The sequence below is a fragment of the Parasteatoda tepidariorum genome, chromosome 3 (genome assembly GCF_982258835.1).
Source record: "Parasteatoda tepidariorum strain Cologne lab strain chromosome 3, Ptep-v5.0, whole genome shotgun sequence".
Lineage (NCBI taxonomy): Eukaryota > Metazoa > Arthropoda > Arachnida > Araneae > Theridiidae > Parasteatoda > Parasteatoda tepidariorum.
This window is the reverse complement of record NC_141757.1, coordinates 15,212,818-15,230,365: the sequence shown is the minus strand read 5'-3', so window position 1 is coordinate 15,230,365 and position 17,548 is coordinate 15,212,818. Positions and strand designations below refer to the sequence as shown.

General features: G+C 32.6%; 1 protein-coding gene and 3 non-coding genes across 4 annotated transcripts in view; 1 reads left to right on the top strand and 3 right to left on the bottom strand.

The window, feature by feature from the left end:
• The window catches only part of dysc (whirlin protein dyschronic), a 396,379-nt gene that overhangs the window by 212,965 nt on the left and 165,866 nt on the right, over window positions 1-17,548 (top strand). The window contains exon 4 of the mRNA XM_021146525.4: window positions 1,932-2,137. Within this exon, the coding sequence (XP_021002184.3) occupies window positions 1,932-2,137 (206 nt within the window). The remainder of the gene's footprint in view (window positions 1-1,931; window positions 2,138-17,548) is intronic.
• TRNAP-UGG (transfer RNA proline (anticodon UGG)) lies at window positions 6,252-6,323 on the bottom strand. Its single transcript has one exon. It is a non-coding gene; the product is annotated as a tRNA-Pro (tRNA).
• TRNAP-UGG (transfer RNA proline (anticodon UGG)) lies at window positions 6,420-6,491 on the bottom strand. Its single transcript has one exon. It is a non-coding gene; the product is annotated as a tRNA-Pro (tRNA).
• On the bottom strand, window positions 6,711-6,782 carry TRNAP-UGG (transfer RNA proline (anticodon UGG)). Its single transcript has one exon. It is a non-coding gene; the product is annotated as a tRNA-Pro (tRNA).

Genomic DNA, 17,548 nt, shown 5'->3' with positions numbered 1-17,548 from the left:
TGATTTCTTAGGACAGGTTGGCGTTACGAAACGTCAGCTTAAAGCGAGCGCAAACCCCTGATTGGCCAATTTGTGAGTTAGACAGCATACGTCATCGAACGCTCAGCTTGAACAACAACTGCCGCCCGAATGAACTGCAGTTGGAATGCAACGTTAACGACAGAAGCAATGGCAGACAACATCCAACAGAGCATTGTGAAATCAGCCAAGATTTTGATTTTAACATTAAACATAGCTTCATCTTCTTCATTTAGCTAAGCTATAATGTGTTTTTTCTTGGACAAAGTCATTATTTGTTCTCTAAAGCACTAGTCGACAATAAAAAAATCAATACAAATTCGAAATAAATATTTGCGCAATGCGAGATAATGTCTGCGTTGGACCGACTGCTTACGCTGAGATAACAAAACAGTATTTTGTACAAGCGACTAGGGGAAGGACGATTCCATAATGTTAAAAACTTAGAGTTTCGTCGGATGAGTAAAAATAGGGAAAAAGGGTAATTACACTGAGAATATTGGGGATTTTTTTGTTCGCTTTCTTGGCGTATTGGCTAAATTTCAAAGGTTTACCGTCACCGTTCGCATTTGTTTTTATATTTATTTTTTTCGACGTTTGCTGTCATTTTCGAACTCGTATAAAATATGTTATTTGTTGAATTTTTTCGTTATGTCTTTTTTTTATTATTGTTATCTGTTTTGCTTTTGTTTTTAAATTTCTTTTTACTTAAAGTTAGTTAGATCTTAATATATGTATGTTACCGGCAAAGTATGAAACGTCGGCATTGTATAGAATGTTGGATGTTTTTAGGCAAAGTATGAAATGTGAGAATTATACCGGGCAATGGCACTTGACCTTAAAAAAACGTCAGCGTAGGGTATACTAGGCAAGTACATACCGGGCAATGGCACTGAACATTAAAAAAACATCAGTGTAGGGTATACCGGGCAATGGCACTTGACCTTAAAAAAACATTAGCGTAGGGTATACCGGGCAAATATATACCGGGCAGTGGTACTTGACCTTAAAAAACATCAGTGTAGCGTATACCGGGCAAATATATACCGGGCAATGGCACTTGACCTTATAAAAACATCAGTGTAGGGTATGCCGGGCAAATATGTATCGGACAATGACACTTGACCTTAAAAAACATCAGTATAGGGTATACCGGGCAGTGGCACTTATACTAGGTCTAGTTGACTAGACTTTTGGTAAATGTCTGAAATATATACAAGGTCTAGTTAAGTGCCACATGCCCGGTATACATTTGCCCGGTATACCCTACACTGATGTTTTTTTAAGGTCAAGTGCCACTGCCTGGTATACATTTGCCCGGTATTCCCTGCACTGATGTTTTTTTAAAGTCAAGTGCCACTGCCCGGTTTATACACGGAATTCTTTTCACGATCTCCCTCCCCTCACGCTTCTCCAACATGTACAAAATTGCTGGAGCAGCGACCGATAATTGTCAACAGTACTGAGGTACGTACCTCTCTGCATCAAAAACGTTCTTTGAAGATAAAAAAAATCAAATCTGACTGTCTTCTCTGTAAAGCCGAATAATCAATTCTTTCTTTTTGGATGACCCTAGTTAAATTTTTTTTTCTTCAGAAAATCCCGCCAAAGTTTGACTTCCAATGTTGGCGCTTAAAATAAGGCGATATTTTGCTAAGCTAAAGCTCTCACCAGCAACGTTTTCCCGATATCCAGCTCATTTTCCCCTTTCTAAATTTTCTAAGTCCGTTTGCATTATGGAATCGTCCTGTCCCTAGTCGCTTGTGTATTTTGTTGGCTTCAGCTTCAGCTGTAGGCCAGAGAAGCCGCTTGTCTTAAGAAACCAGGCCCTTAGACTGTACTGCATTTTTTTTATTGCTCAGCTTTCATTGAAAATTCAGCATCTAGTAGAATAATTTTTATTTATTTTACAGTTTGGCGATCAGATTTTATCTGTTAATGACATTGATTTCACGCACATCACTCATGATGAGGCTGTCAGTCTACTTCAGTCACTGGAAAGGATGTCTATGGTGGTCAGAAATGAAGGTAAAGTGCCCCATTCCACCATCCCTTACTCTCCTTCAAGCGCTGGACCTTCAACCTCTGGAGCTTGGTTTGCTGATGGCGGAAGAAGCGAGTAAGGATCATTTAACTCTCATTTATTTTATATACTGTCTTAAGTGCGTAGATAAGTCTGGGAAAGGAGAGTAGGGCATTTAGAAAAGGGGTGTCCAATCAACCACAAAGATAAATTTTCATTTCAAAAATATCAGAATTTTACTACAGTCAAATCCCGCTATAGAGAACCTTCAAGAGACCGAAATTTTGGTTCACTATAACTGGGAGTTCACTATCTCCATTCCGCAAACAATTTGAACTAACGGTTCTGAGCGCCTCCCTTTCATTACACATTATTTAAATAAATGAACAAAAGAAATGAAATGCAAAAATTATTAAAAAACAATATGTATTAACAAAAAATTTGTTAAATTTTATTTTTTATTACTCTTCGTCTTGCGTACAAAAAAATTTAGGGATGGTCTTTATTTGGGGAAGGGAAATTGAGATTAAAGAAGCAAGCAAGAAAATTGCTTACGGCTAGACTCCACTCTATAGATGGTTTTAAAAATCGGTATATGCATTATATGTAGAAATTTTTCAAAATTACCAGAAAATGAAGAAAAAAATCAGAGTCGGAGGCAGAAAAAAGTTCATAATATCCAACTTCCTGTCTTTTTTTTTTTTGATCACTATATTCACAAAAAATACCATTATATGTGTATAAGCAAGGCACGGGAGTGAATGTTTTGTTCGCTATATCCGGGAGTTCACTATAAACCGTGTTCACTATAGCGGGGTTTGACTGTATCACAAAAAAAATGTAAATTTAGCGTACTTTCTTCAGACTAAGATTAATTAATTCAAATATACATGAACACAATTAAAAATTAAAATCGATCAATTTATTATTTATTAGAAAATATAGAATTCGATTAGTGGATTCTTAAGTCGTTTCTTACCCCTTCCATTACAATAATTATGGAAAGAAGGTTCTCCTTCACTTAATGGTAGGACCTTGATCAAACGTTTCCTATGGAAGCATTCATTGCGAGCGAAAAATACGCGAAAGCGACGTAACATAGAAAATCAAATAATAGCTTTAAAATATAAGAAAAGTAAAAAAAAAAGTGTTGGACATGAAAACTAATAAATTTACAATACGTATAGCATGAGCCGCAATGGCTCAGGGGATGGAGTGTTCGCCTTTTAATGCGGCGAACCGGGTTTGGATCCCAGTCAATACGAATTCCGCATCCAGCCCGCACAGACCAAAGTGCTGACGTGAAATATCCTCAGTGGTAGACGGATCATGAGTTAGAGTCCCCTTGCCGTCAGGCTAACCGTGGGAGGTTCTCTTGGTATCCCTCTCCTTGTAACGCAAATGCTGGTTAGCTCCATCTAAAAGTCCTCCACGAAGGCAAATTTCTCCCAATACTCGACCTAGGAGTTACCTTGTCTTCTGGTTTGGGTTCAAAATTACAAGGCTACGAAGTTGAACATTAGTAGCCGTAAACCCATAAAATTAGGTCAGCTGTTCAACGACGGTTATAAAATATAAAATAAAAATACGTATAGCATGGTGACTTATGCCCGTTAAATCTGCCGAGTCTCAAATTCCTCTATGTTCCCGTAACAAATCAATACCTCTGGGGGATACTGATCCAGGAGTTTCCTTGTCTTCTGGATTGGTTCAAAATTACAAGACTACGGTGTTGAATATTAGTAGTCGTAAACCCAAAAATTGGGTCAGCTGCTCAACGACGGATATAAAATACGTATAGCAATTGTCAGTCAATTCTTAAGCCTTTTCTTTTTTCCTTCTATGTCAATAATTGTGAAAATGGGCATCTTTACCTACTAGCAGAACTTCGAACGAACGGTACGTTTGGAACCATTCATTGTGAACGATAGATACGGGAAAACGACGAATACATAAAATATGAAATAATGGGTTGAGAATGAGTGAAAAGTAATAAAGAAATAACGGAATTGAAAGTTCATAAATTTACAACAATTATAATTTTTTTTTTAATTAAAATTATTATGAACTTGCTGTGAAAATATTTACAACACAAGATAAAAATCCATAAGTTCTTTTTTTTAATATAAAATATTTGGAAACTGCAGACAGGTAGTGATCAGGGAGCTGACTTCACATCAGAAAGGTTCTTGGTTCGAATCCCGGACAAGGCATGGGTGTTCTTTCATTCTCTGTACTGTCTGTCTGTAATGTGGGAACAATGTTGGTTCACCTAATAGGGTGTCCCAGAAAGAGTGGCCCAGAAATATGCCCTACTGATATGTGACGAGTGTGAATCGGGTTGGCATGGGAAAAAATACAATTGGTTTTGTTTTTTTATTGGTTTTGTTCTGGTTTGTAGTTTTGATTTGAACTCTTTTTTTTCTCCGAGTATGCAATACATTTTCGAAATATATAACAGATTTCTCTTCACTTTCTGAAGTTTTTTCAAATACATTGTTACTAAAGGTTTAAAAGGCTTCGAGGCCTTCTACAAATGGCACTGGTAGTGATCCTGTTTCGCCTTTTTCCATCGATATTACTTCTTCAGCTTCCACAACCATTTCTTGATTCGAAAGCACCACAAGTTTCAACATTTTTATCGGCTGCTTCATAATCATCAAATATGAGGTTTGTGGTGTTTTCCCTAAACTGAAACAAGCTCTCCATATTTCTTCTTTATCGTTCGCAGCAGTAGTTGGGTTTTTTTAAAAAAAAAAGGAAGAAAAAAAAAGAAAAAGAAACAAATGTTGGTGGAATTTTTCTATGGAAGCAGAAATAGACGCCCGGTGACTGGGTGGTAGCGCTTAGCGCTCTCATGCCACAGGTCCTGGGTTCTATCCACGGGCCGGGCAAGGTTGATTCAGCCTTTCATCCCTTCAGTGGGTCGATAAATGAGCACCAAGCATGCTTGGGAACTAAACACTGGGGATTCCGCATTCGGCTGACCTCCTGACCGGAACATCTGCTCCTGCACCCCAGAGCCCAAGGTCAAGAAAACTGAGATGGGCACAGTAGGCCTTGGCTCCATATGGGCTGTTGCGCCCCTGAGTTTAGTTTAGTTTAGTTTAGGAAGAAGAAATATACTCATTTCACACGCGATCTAAATGAATTTCATTAACATTATAAATGATGAATTAGAGTACGAAAAAAATTAAAGTAATTAAAATTGTCTGCTACCCGTAACTTCAAGACTTGAATTTGTTCACTAAAATTAAATTTGTTCACTTTTAAATTACTACTATTATTAATCCGAAATTGAACTGAATAACAAATACGTAGTTATCACAGTAATGTAATGAGATTTTTAATACAACTTAATGGAAAGAGAATTTTAAATATAGTTTTTAATTTTCATTGGTCTATCTTATCTGTTAAAATAAATGGTTTTTATATGGTTACCCAGAAAACCTATTGAATGCCATTTTCAAAAACAAATTATACTATGTGAGGAAATTAGGCTTCAAAAGAATCCATTAGATCCAAAGCCGAGAATTAAAGTGGGACTTTATCAATTGTGATTCTTGGTTTAAAAAATCCAATTTAGTAGATTTTTATCCCCCACTATTTCTAAATAATTCGTAGGCTTATATGATTCACCACTTTATAGTATTATTGTCATGCTATACCTTTTAAAAATGCAAGCAAAAATAGTCAAATTTTTGCAAAATTTGCTTCGTAGTTATTTACCGTTTTTTTTAATTATTTTGGCGTGTCCGCAGCAGGTGGCGTCTCTGCCAAAGGCTAAACTGATAAAACTGTTCGTCGCTTTGTCTTTCCAACTCTTAATTTCAAGGTAAACGGAAAACAGAATCGATTAAAGTTAGCACTATAGGAAATTATAGAAAAAAATTTAGAAGTCTGTAAAGTTGCTTTAAGATTGTAAGGAAAGTGCTTAGTTTATTTCATAGACGCTAAAAATAATTGCTTATGTTTGAAAAATGTAAATATATTATTGAGATATATTTTTCTGTATTATGCATCATGAAATTTAAATTTCGTACCCCAAAACACGTCCATGATAAAAAAAAAAAAAAAAAAAAAAATTATCGTAGCTGCACAAAAATAGAACCTACTTTAGAATATAAAAAAAAAAATCTCTTTAAAAAAAAGGAGAGACCTTGAGCGGAAAGTTAATCATGTATTTAAATAATATAAAAAGAAAAAACTAGGGCCCGGCCGGGATTTGAACCCGGGACCTCTCGCACCCAAAGCGAGAATCATACCCCTAGACCACCGAGCCACGATAAACTAAATATAAAGCATTTAATGTTCACGCATTAAGTGATCTTGATATAAATCATGTAGTCAAATAATATTAAAAAGAAAAAGAAAGCTAGGGCCCGGCCGGGATTTGAACCCGGGACCTCTCGCACCCAAAGCGAGAATCATACCCCTAGACCACCGAGCCACGATAAACTAAATATAAAGCATTTAATCTTTACGCATAAAGTGATCTTGATCTAAATCATGTAGTCAAGTAATATTAAAAAAAAAAAAAATTAGTAGTATCTGCACAAAATTAGAACCTACTTTAGAATATAAAAAAATTCTCTTTAGAAAAGAAAAAGAGACCTTGAGCGAAAGTTAATCATGTAGTTAAATAATATTTAAAAAAAAACGAAAGCTAGGGCCCGGCCGGGATTTGAACCCGGGACCTCTCGCACCCAAAGCGAGAATCATACCCCTAGACCACCGAGCCACAATAAAGGATATATAAAGTATTTAATGTTCATGAATAAAGTGATCTTGATCTAGATTGAGGTCATTTATTTGAACAGAGTCAAATAGATAAAACAAGTTTTTGCGTAATGGAGTTAACCTCGCTCATAACTGAAAAAAGCGGCATAATCGTAGTTAGAAAATTTGTTTCCACGTCGAAGAAATATGTATTATTGACTTAATTATATGTAGCAATATCTAACAAACAAGTGTTTTTTTTATGATAAACGAAAAATATTTAAAATTAGAAGATCTAATCAAATTAATACATTTCAAAATTACGATTAATACAATTAATACATTTCTCGAACAAGGAAAGTGATTCGAAATGCGCATCACCTCATATAAGATTTTGTTGATTTTCCCGAAATAATTATAAATACAAAACATTTTGCTTTAATTTCATATGTATGTGTGTTTTCGTTTATTTATTCATTTATTTAATAATTCATTTCTCCTTGTTACACAAAGGGATAATAATGTTTGAAAACCGTTTATCATTGTTGTCGCTGCTATTTTATTGGCTAGAAAAATCTTGTGATAGGATATTTGGTTGCCATCAACATAAAATAAATAAAATTTATGAAGGTATATTTTACCTGTAGAGTCTTTCTTTATCTCTAAATTTTAAGACATGAAAACAGAATATCCACAGATCGTCCTTTCTCTGCTATTATTATGTCTTTGATTTTGATTATTCGAAAATTGAGGCTTAAAGCTAAAATTGGTTTTCCTTTACTATTATGCTAGCCTCTAATTCAGTGTTTCCCAAACTTTTGTGTACCCTTTCTACATTTTTCGTAACGCTGTGTACCACTAATAAAAGAATTTATGTATTTTTTTAAAAATATGTTTATTTATTTTTTTTTTTCTGGTACTAAGTTTTGTTAATAAGATTATTTACATCAGTGAGAAGGACGATGTTGTTTTTGCTTTGATAACAGCTGCTGTGATAAAAAAAAAATTGCTCAAAAGTTACAAATCACAACTGGCTGTTGACGCTACTAACTATAAAGTCTGCAAAAAATAGCCAATAGAAAAATACGTAATCGTAAATTTTCATTATTTTCAAATATAATTTTTTAAAACTTTTGTTTGTTGCAAGATATTTCGCATAAGAACCCTTGCTAAACTGTTCCCGTACCCCTGGGGGTACGCGTACCACATTTTGGGAAACACTGCTCTAATTCATCCGGCTTATTGCTCAAAACTAACATCCCCCTTTATGTACCCTAATCTTCTTCTTCTTCAGCACGACAGCCCCTTACGGGCACGTACCCTAATATTAAACATAATAATATTTATTCTCTTTAGATAATTTTTTTAAAAAAATTTTTCTGCATAAAATTCAAATTTTTAAGTTTAAATAATCAAACTTAATTTTATTTTAAAATAATTTTTATTTATTCAAGGGGGAAGTAATTTTAAATGGGGGAAAATAATTTAAAATTACTTTAAAAATATTCCCCCCATTTATGCATATTAGAGAAAGCAGTATTCATTGTCTTTAGATTATTTTGCAAAATATTTTTTTTGCATAAAATCAAAATTTGTGAGTTTAAATAATCTAAACTCAATTTTACTAATTCTATTCAAATTTTTATTTAAAACTTTTAAAAAAAATGAAATTAATTCCTTGATTTTAAAATTAAAAAACATTTTTTAAATGCAACTCAAAACAATCGTTTCAATATTAGACAGATTTATGTGGTGGTGTTTCTTATGGATACGTACAAAAATTTAAATTTTGTGGAATATAAATAAAAGAAAATACAAATTTTATTATTATTTTTCTTTCCTTTTAAATGTACGAGTTTTGTAACAGCTGGCCAATAATATTAAAAATTTGTAACTTTAATTAATCTAAACTCAATTTTACTTCAAAATAATTATTTTCAAATTTTTATTTTAAACTTAAAAAAATGAAATTAATTACTTGATTTTAAAATAAAAAAGAATAATATTTAAAAGCAACTCAAAACAATGGTTTCAATATTAGACAGATTTATGTGGTGGTGGTGTTTCTTATGGATGTGTACAAAATTTTAGATTTTGTAGGATATAAATAAAAGAAAATACAAAATTTATTATTATTTTTCTTTCTTTTTAAATGTACGAGTTTTGTAACAGCTAGCCAATAATACATACACTGATAATCAATTTAATAAACTAATGATTTACGAATTATCTCGCTGACTATTTCAAACATTTCTTATCTTTGTGAAAATAGTTTTCTTGAATTCCGAGATGACTTTGATGACATTTAGCAACGTTTTAGAGATAACAAATCTGATTAAGCTTGAAAAGAAAAAGAGAAGAAAAAGTTGAAAAGAAGTGATTAAGTTAAAAATAAATAAAAATCTGAAATTTCCCTACCAACTGCAAACGAAGCTGATTACCACATCATAATTTAAAATCAACTGTAGTGAAAAATTCAAAATTGCTTAAAGGTTTACTTTTTGGAGCTTTTTACCAAATACGCTCCAAACGGTTTTAAAGACAATCTTTAAAATCATCAAATTTTCCACACAAAAAAAAAAAAAAAAAAAATTAATTAATTAAATTCTCTAAAAAGCAAACTTAGCCTTTATATTTTGGTAATTGTTTCAATTGGTATTTTTATCAATACATTAACTACATTAAGAAAGTTATATTAACAATTTTGCTTTAACATGAGATTTGTATTGTTATTAAATGACTTTTTTTAATTTTATTTTGCTCTTGGTGTTAGAATTGTCCTGAAAGTTTGGTATGAGCTTCATGTTTTTAAATATTATGATTTTATATAATGATTAAAAAGATGGTTAGAATTTATTGTAGGAAACATTGTTATAAAAACAGTTTGCTGTGGTTTGAGGGCATCTAAACGTATTGCTTCCATAAAGAAAATATGATTTTTTTTTTAAATTTTTCAAACACTGCTTTTTTTTTGAACGGATCTTTGTTTAATTTTTATTTCAATTAAGCGCCCGTAAAGAGAAGGTGAAGATCTTTTGTTGACATTAGAAACGCAAGGAATAATTTTTTATATTTTTAATAAGGAATAAATTTGTACTTTTGCATAGTTTTACAAAATTTAGTCGAACTAAAAAGATCCTCCTATTACTCGATCTGCTCTCCTGCCCCCGTGATAGCAACTCATTTGTCATTTTTTTATGGAAGATACCTTTTCAAAAAAAGAAAAATCATTTTGTGAATATGGAAATGAATGATTACTTGAATTTAAAAAATAATCAACTGTAATAAATAAATAAATAATAAAACAAATAAATAAATAATAAAATAAAAAAATAAATGCATAAATAAAAAAATAAATCGAAAAATAAATACATAAATAAATAAAAAATAAATGTATAAATTGTAGTATGTCTACCACTACAAAAATACAATTTCAATTCACTAGTATATAAGACGAACTCGATTCTACGGAGGGGAACTATATCAGCACAAATAAACCAAACAAAGATACCGAACCGATCACCACTGATGAGCTTTACAAGATCATCGACAAATTTCATAACAACAAAGCCCCAGGGGCGGACAATATCAATAATGTAATGATTAAATTCCTCCCCCCAAATATTGTTGAGCAACTGAAAGATATTCTGAACGCTTGCCTAGACATCTGCTACTTCCCTCAACAGTGGAAACATGCTCAGATTGTCCTCTTCCCTAAACAAGGAAAAAACCTCTTAAAACCGGATAGCTACAGACCGATAAGTCTTCTGAAGGCCTTTTCTAAAATCTTCGAAAAGACGATCCTAAATAGACTCAAACCCAGCCTCACCTTCATACCTAACGAACAATTCGGGTTTAGAGACAATCTCTCCACTACGAAGCAACTGGTCAGGATAGTTGAAGAAATATCCAAGAGTTTCTATAAAAATGAGACTACTGCCCTCCTGATGCTGGACGTGGCCAAAGCATTTGACCGCGTCTGGCACCAGGGACTCATTTACAAGATGATCAAACAAAATATCCCTAAAGACATGCTTCTTATTATCAACAACTACCTAAAGAACAGGTCATTCAACATTAAAATTAATGAAATCAAATCATCAATCAGATCTATTAATGCGGGAGTCCCACAGGGCTCAATCTTGGGTCCAACGCTCTACCTCATTTATGCCGCAGACTTCCCAAATTTTAATGACTCGAGTAATATTAGTACTGCATATTATGCTGATGATACAGCGATCCTGAGCAAATCGCTAAACCCTAACAATGCTATAAGTAACTTAAGGAAGACCATCCCATGCATAGAACAATGGTGGCCAAAATGGAAAATCTCTATCAACTCCAGCAAATCCTCACTGCTCATTATGAGAAAATCTAAAAAGAAAAAGATCAAAAGTAGCAATATCTTACTCTTCAACGAGACAATTCCCGTAGTAAATAGTGCTACCTACCTAGGGGTAACTCTCACCCACAACATGAACTGGAACCTCCACATTAAGAATATTTCCGCAAAAGCTAATGGAGCATTCTACTCACTTAAACCAATTATCAACTACGACTCTAAGCTAGCTCTTAAAACTAAGAGAACATTATTCCTTCAATGTATTAGACCTATAATCAGTTACGCTGCCCCCGCCTGGAGCGCCCTGACGCCCACGCAAAAAAACAAGCTTGAAATACTACAAAATAAAATGATTAGAAGAATCACGGGGGCTCCCCGGAGACTCCGCATGAGCGATATTAGGAAAGATCTAAAAATTAACACCATACAAGAACATATCGTACTCTTATGTGCCGCCTTCTTCAAAGATGCAACTCGCTGCAACGCATGCAATTATAATACCATTTTTGATTTCGAACTTCTCAGGGAAAATATTAAATATAGCCCGGCAACGGTGTTTTTCCTCTCAGACGGCGTGCTATCCAAACGGTTCGCCACTTAATCTTGTAAATAGCTGTATATAATTTTTAATTCTTGAATCAAGGCTCCTGCCCTGTGCACCAATGAAGCCCCTCGGGGGGGAGGCGAGGCAGGTCAGGAGCTGCGATTCTACTCTTACGTTTGTATATACCCCTCATTTAATGTAAATATATGTACCTATCTAATCAAGTTCTATTTTCATTCATTGTGTTTACGTACTAAGGCAATTTTGCCACTTATTTCACCCCTTTGATTTGAGCTCTAGCTGCATACACTGCTACCCCTCTCAGATGAATGAGTTAGGGCCCCTTCGGGGCCGATACTTAAATACCCACCTCACATAGGCATAGACATAGACGGTGGGGTACCTTTTCGTAGATTAATGCTGACATTGTCGCTTTCTACTCTCCCCACATAAACAATATAAATCTAGGACTACATCATGCGTTGCATCATTAGAAGAAAGAAAAGAATAGGTGTTTTACTCGTTAAACGATAACTTTATATTTTTTAAAATTTTAATATTAACGCTAAGGATATCTGTCAAGTGGCAACATATCATCTCGATGTTATTTTTTTTATATTTAGATTAACTTTTTATATTTAGATATTTAGGTATTTAGATATTTAGATTTTTATATTTAGATATACAAATGGCACTTTCAGCATCGTTAGATTTTAACTCTGTAGTTGCACTTATGCGGGTTACAGGGAGACCCGCATGGTATTTTATCACATGTCTACAAATAATATAATTCTTATACTATCGATTGTCATTTTATTTTATTCCATCATGCTCACTGGACGTTTTTCTACACCCATTGATTATTCCAAATTTCTAAGTCGTACCTGTTTTTCGCTTCTAATAAGGAGAGATTTATCAATATAAATTTCTTTATAAGTGGTCGCGTGTTTCCAAATTAAGCTAGAACAGTTTATAACGGCTTACTTATTATCATTTTGATTGAAAAATGTAATTTAAAGATCCAGTGTCTTTTTAACAATTTAGGTCATTTTAGAGTGTATTTTAAACTTTAATGTTTTATGTCTTAATTTTTAAAATCTGGTAAAATTATCTCGAGTAAAGTTACCATATTCACGAGTGTAATCAATTTGATCCGCTTTCAGAAAATGAGTTTGTGTACAAAAGATGGTTTTCACTCCAACTCGTTTAATTAATTAATTACTAGCTAACCTTAGTATATCTAAGAGGACTTTACGATCCATTAAGGTATTCGAGTTTAAAGAAGCAATTGAGTTTTTCAAATTTATTTTAAGATTGTTTACTTTAATATTAATAAAACGCTATAGGTTCGAATTGCGACCAATATTGTGTTTGTTTTCTGCTATAGCAAGTGAATAAAAGAAAAAGTAAGAAAAGAAGTCAAAAGTTAATCAGCAACTGATTCAATCAACAATCATATCGTTAGTTAGGGAATTATCCTATTGGAAAAAAATTCCCGGTATAAAAACAAATTATACCGGCTTATGAAACACCGGTTACGGTATGATACTGGACCCGGTATTATACCGAACCCAGTATCATAACGGAACCGATGTTTCATAAGCCGGTATCAAACTGATTCCGGTATGATACCGGACCCAGTATCATAACGGAAACGGTATTTCAAAAGCTGGTACCAAATTCACCTCAGTATGATACCGGACTCAGTATCGTACTGGTGTTTCATCAGCCGGTATTATATTGGCTCTGATATGATACAAAATCAGATATACTGGAACTGGTGTTTTACAAGCTAGCAGGATACTGTCTCCAGTTAAATACCTAGACTGTTGTTTCGTTAGCTGCTGTCATACTAGAGCTAGCATATACTGGTACTAGTGTACCACGCCCAGTCTACTGGGATGGTGTTTTAAAAACCAGTTTGTTTTAATACAAGTATAATGTGGTACTACAGTTTGATACAGGAACGTTCGTGAACAGCTCTGAATAAAAAAATAAAACATTGATACATTTGAGTAAATAAGTAAAGTCAACTAGTTTAAAAAGAGAAATAAAACACTGACATCAATTCACACATTATCAAAAGCTTTAGTTTGCGTTATGTTTATAAAAATCAAATTAACTGTTTTTTTTTTAAATTTCTTTATAACTAATTAAATTTTTTAACAATAAATTAAAATATTATTAGAAATAATCGTCAACTAATTACCAAACATATATGAAATAAGTTCAGCAGAAAATTATGTTAAAGATGACCCAGAGACATAAATTGACATTTCTTTTCAAATTGCTATACAATCATGAAGTTGTTACACAATTCTCAATTTTTATCATGTCTTTCCTACTCTAAAAGTTTGGTTAATTTTACTGATTCTAAAGTCAGGATATATTTTAGTCTAATAATAGGATAACGGCTAAGTTAAAAAGAGAACACACTTAAGAATTTCTGTGACGATGCATGAATTATTCCTCTCATAGTTCCTTTTTTAGTTCACAAAAATTTCAACCGATGGCGCTTCAAGTCATAAACCTGAAACTCAAGGAAAAAGATTTGAAAATCACAACAGAGATTTTCAAAATTTTCCTGTGAATGATAATATCATTACAATATTTCGGAAATGTTCCACATCAGTCCCAACCGTAAATTGTAATCAGAGAACGATGGTTTTGAACATCACAAAGCAACAGACAAATGATAAAAGTGGCTTATAGCGCCATCTATCTGAAATTTTTTGAAATAGAATCAAAAACTGAAGGAGAACAATCATTCATCGTCACATGACTTTGCTACAAGGATTGTTTTCATAACCGTAACAGTTTTTTTTTTTGTTACAAATTTTTAAAAATTTACGACGCCCTATTGGCACTTAAAATTAACAATTTCGTTATTTTTGAGAATGTCAAGCCAAATTGACACAAACTTTATATTTTGGTAGTGTAAGTGTATTAAAAACCTACTAAGAAAATGTTGCTTTAGATCAAGTAATATCAACATTGCCATCGCAAATTAAAAGATGTACTTTTCTTTTAATCGTATAAAGGAAGCGTAACTCTGATATGAAATGTTCATATTTCGTGCAAGATAAACTAATAAACTCTAATTAAATAAGCCATCATAACTAAATTGATTTTATTCGTAAAATGCCATTAATTTTTATTATGTTATCGGAAGACTTTGCGAACGAACATCACTTTATGACTTTTAAAACTTTTTGACATAGAAAAATGTGACGACTAAGTTTTCTCGTTACTCATACACTACAGATATTTAATTAACTTTTTTATTCCTCATGGAGAAATTGCATCTTTTTTAAGAAACGCTTCGATATTTTTCCATCAGGAAATGCCTGTAGAAAATTTATGTAATTATTTTCTAGATGTATTTCTAATTATGATGTATGCCTTTGTTACAGTTAATTCGTTTTTATTCAGATTTGATCTATTTTTTAAAAAAAATTATTGAAAAGCAGTTGAAATTTGAATAATAAAATTCAACAAATATAATTTTTTAAATACAAATACTTCAAATTTACCTCTCATGAATTATTTATACTGAATAAAATGAAATTAAATGCAAATGCAATTTTGAAAATTAAATTATTATACAATTAGTATAAGAAAATGCAAGTGTAAAATGATAGAATTATGAAATGCAAATGTGGTTATGAAATATAAATTCTGTGCAAAGAACAAAAATTATGAAATTCATGTATACATATAGAATTCGGATACAGACGTACATTATGAATACATTTATGAAACGAAAATGATTTGCAAATGAAGTAATATTATACTGGCAAAAATTCATATTGCATACATATTATAAAGATGTGAAATTGAAAATACATTAGGGATTCGATTTTTTTAGTTATCCAAAACTATGGGGGAAAACTTGGTTAAATTAAAAATAGCGAATAACTTAAATCGCGTCGGTTTAAATATAAATTTTAACTTAAAAAGATATACTTATACACCACATTTAGTTTTTATTGAAGAGTTCGTTAGTAAAAAAGGCTTTCCATATGGAGTGATTTCGCGTTTTACATATCATCCAGCACGATCCCGTTTTAAAGTAACTGCGCATGCTCGTCAACTAGTTACTAACTTCTTTATTTAAATAAAGAAAATCTAAATGAAACTCAAATGAAAATGCAAAAATGAACATACTTAGGTTCGTATGTCCGCTTATGCATTTCCATTAGTGCTTTATGCACGTTTTTTTTTTTGCTTTTTTATTAGTGTTTATAGCACGAAGTATGCCCTAACTTTTTTGGATATTTCTTTAACGTTACTAGTGCGAAGTTCACAGACACTGGGCGCATGCGCACTTCAAATGCGTCTGCTCAATTACTTCGAAGATTATGTATGCAGAATGGTACCTAAAACTGCGAAACCTTACTAATAATTTTTGTTTTTGTTGCATCGGCGTTTTTTTTTTTTTTTTTTTTGCTGCTTTGTTTTGTTATTTTTTAAAGGGTGACAAAAGTGTGTGTGTCGCTTTTTCTGGTTGTTTTTGAAGTGAAGCTTCTAATGCGACTTCCAGCAAGGTTGCGTTAAACGTTTAACGCTAATAACGAAATAGTGCGTGGAGTCCCTCCGCGAGGAAGAAGTGAAACTTCGTAATGTGGAAATAAAAATAGGAAGGGGTAGAAATTGATTTTTAGTGAAATCATATTGTTTCTTTAAGACAAACTTTATTAACAATGCTTACAATTCACAATTGATCGCATCTTTTAATTATCATTTTCGAGTGGAGAAATATCCAAATCTATAACATTTACAATGGGATTATGATAACTAAAGTAAGAAACGAAATGTTTGAATTCTATTTTGTCTTAAAGAAACAATATGATTTCACTAAAAATCAATTTCTACCTCTTCCTATTTTCATTTCCACATTACGAAGTTTCACTTCTTCCGCGCACTATTTTGTTTTGTTTTTATAGATACAGCACTTCCGATTTTTTTCTAATTGGGTAGTTGCACTTCAAAATGAAGAAGATCACAATACCCAGTCATGTGACCGATGACGTCAGTGTCAGCTGAATGTTTATAAACGAAATGGCGTGTTAAATTTGAGCTAAGTATCTCCTCACAAATTAGTTAACGTGAAATTAATTAAATACAGCTCTGTATCACACCTAAAATTTGTTGAAATATAATTCTTTCTCGTCTGCGTCTTTTATTTAACTTAGATTTATTATTTGTTTATGTATTTTATTGTTATAGTGATATATTTTTGTTTGTATACCTGGCAACTTCGAAGCATAATTAGTTTAAGTCCTAAATCACTTCGTGCTTTTCTTTGTGTTAAGTAAGAAATATATAATGGAAGAATTGAAATCTTCGTAAAAGAATCTTCGTGAAAGAATATAAAATGTGTCCCGGAAGAGAATTGATACTTGAAGTTCTTGGATTACTGGAAAAAGAATGAAAAGAACAGTCGCTAACGTAAACAAAAGCCTCGTTTCAGCAACCAATCAGGTGCGAGATACTCATACTACGTCACTTGCAGGTATCCTATTGACGATCATTTCATCTGTTTTCTCTTGTTGACGTAACGTCGATGTCTTATTGACGTCAGCGTTTTGCAGTCACATACATCCTCTTCATTGGCTCACACAATGGAAGTTTAATAACTAAATCGAAATGCTTATCTCTAGCATTACAAGTCATAAACATTCTCCTATTCCAGGTAGAAGTGATATGATTAAACGAACGAAGTTTTTTAAGCTGTAATTATGTTATAATAAAGTAGTTATATGAGTACTTTCATAGTAAGAACTTACATTAATTTATGTTCAGCCAACATCTGTACCCTTCAAAACTTTGAATACAAAAATGCAAGACATTAACAAGGATTCAACTTTTTAAACTAAAAAAACCTCTTGACGAAAAACAT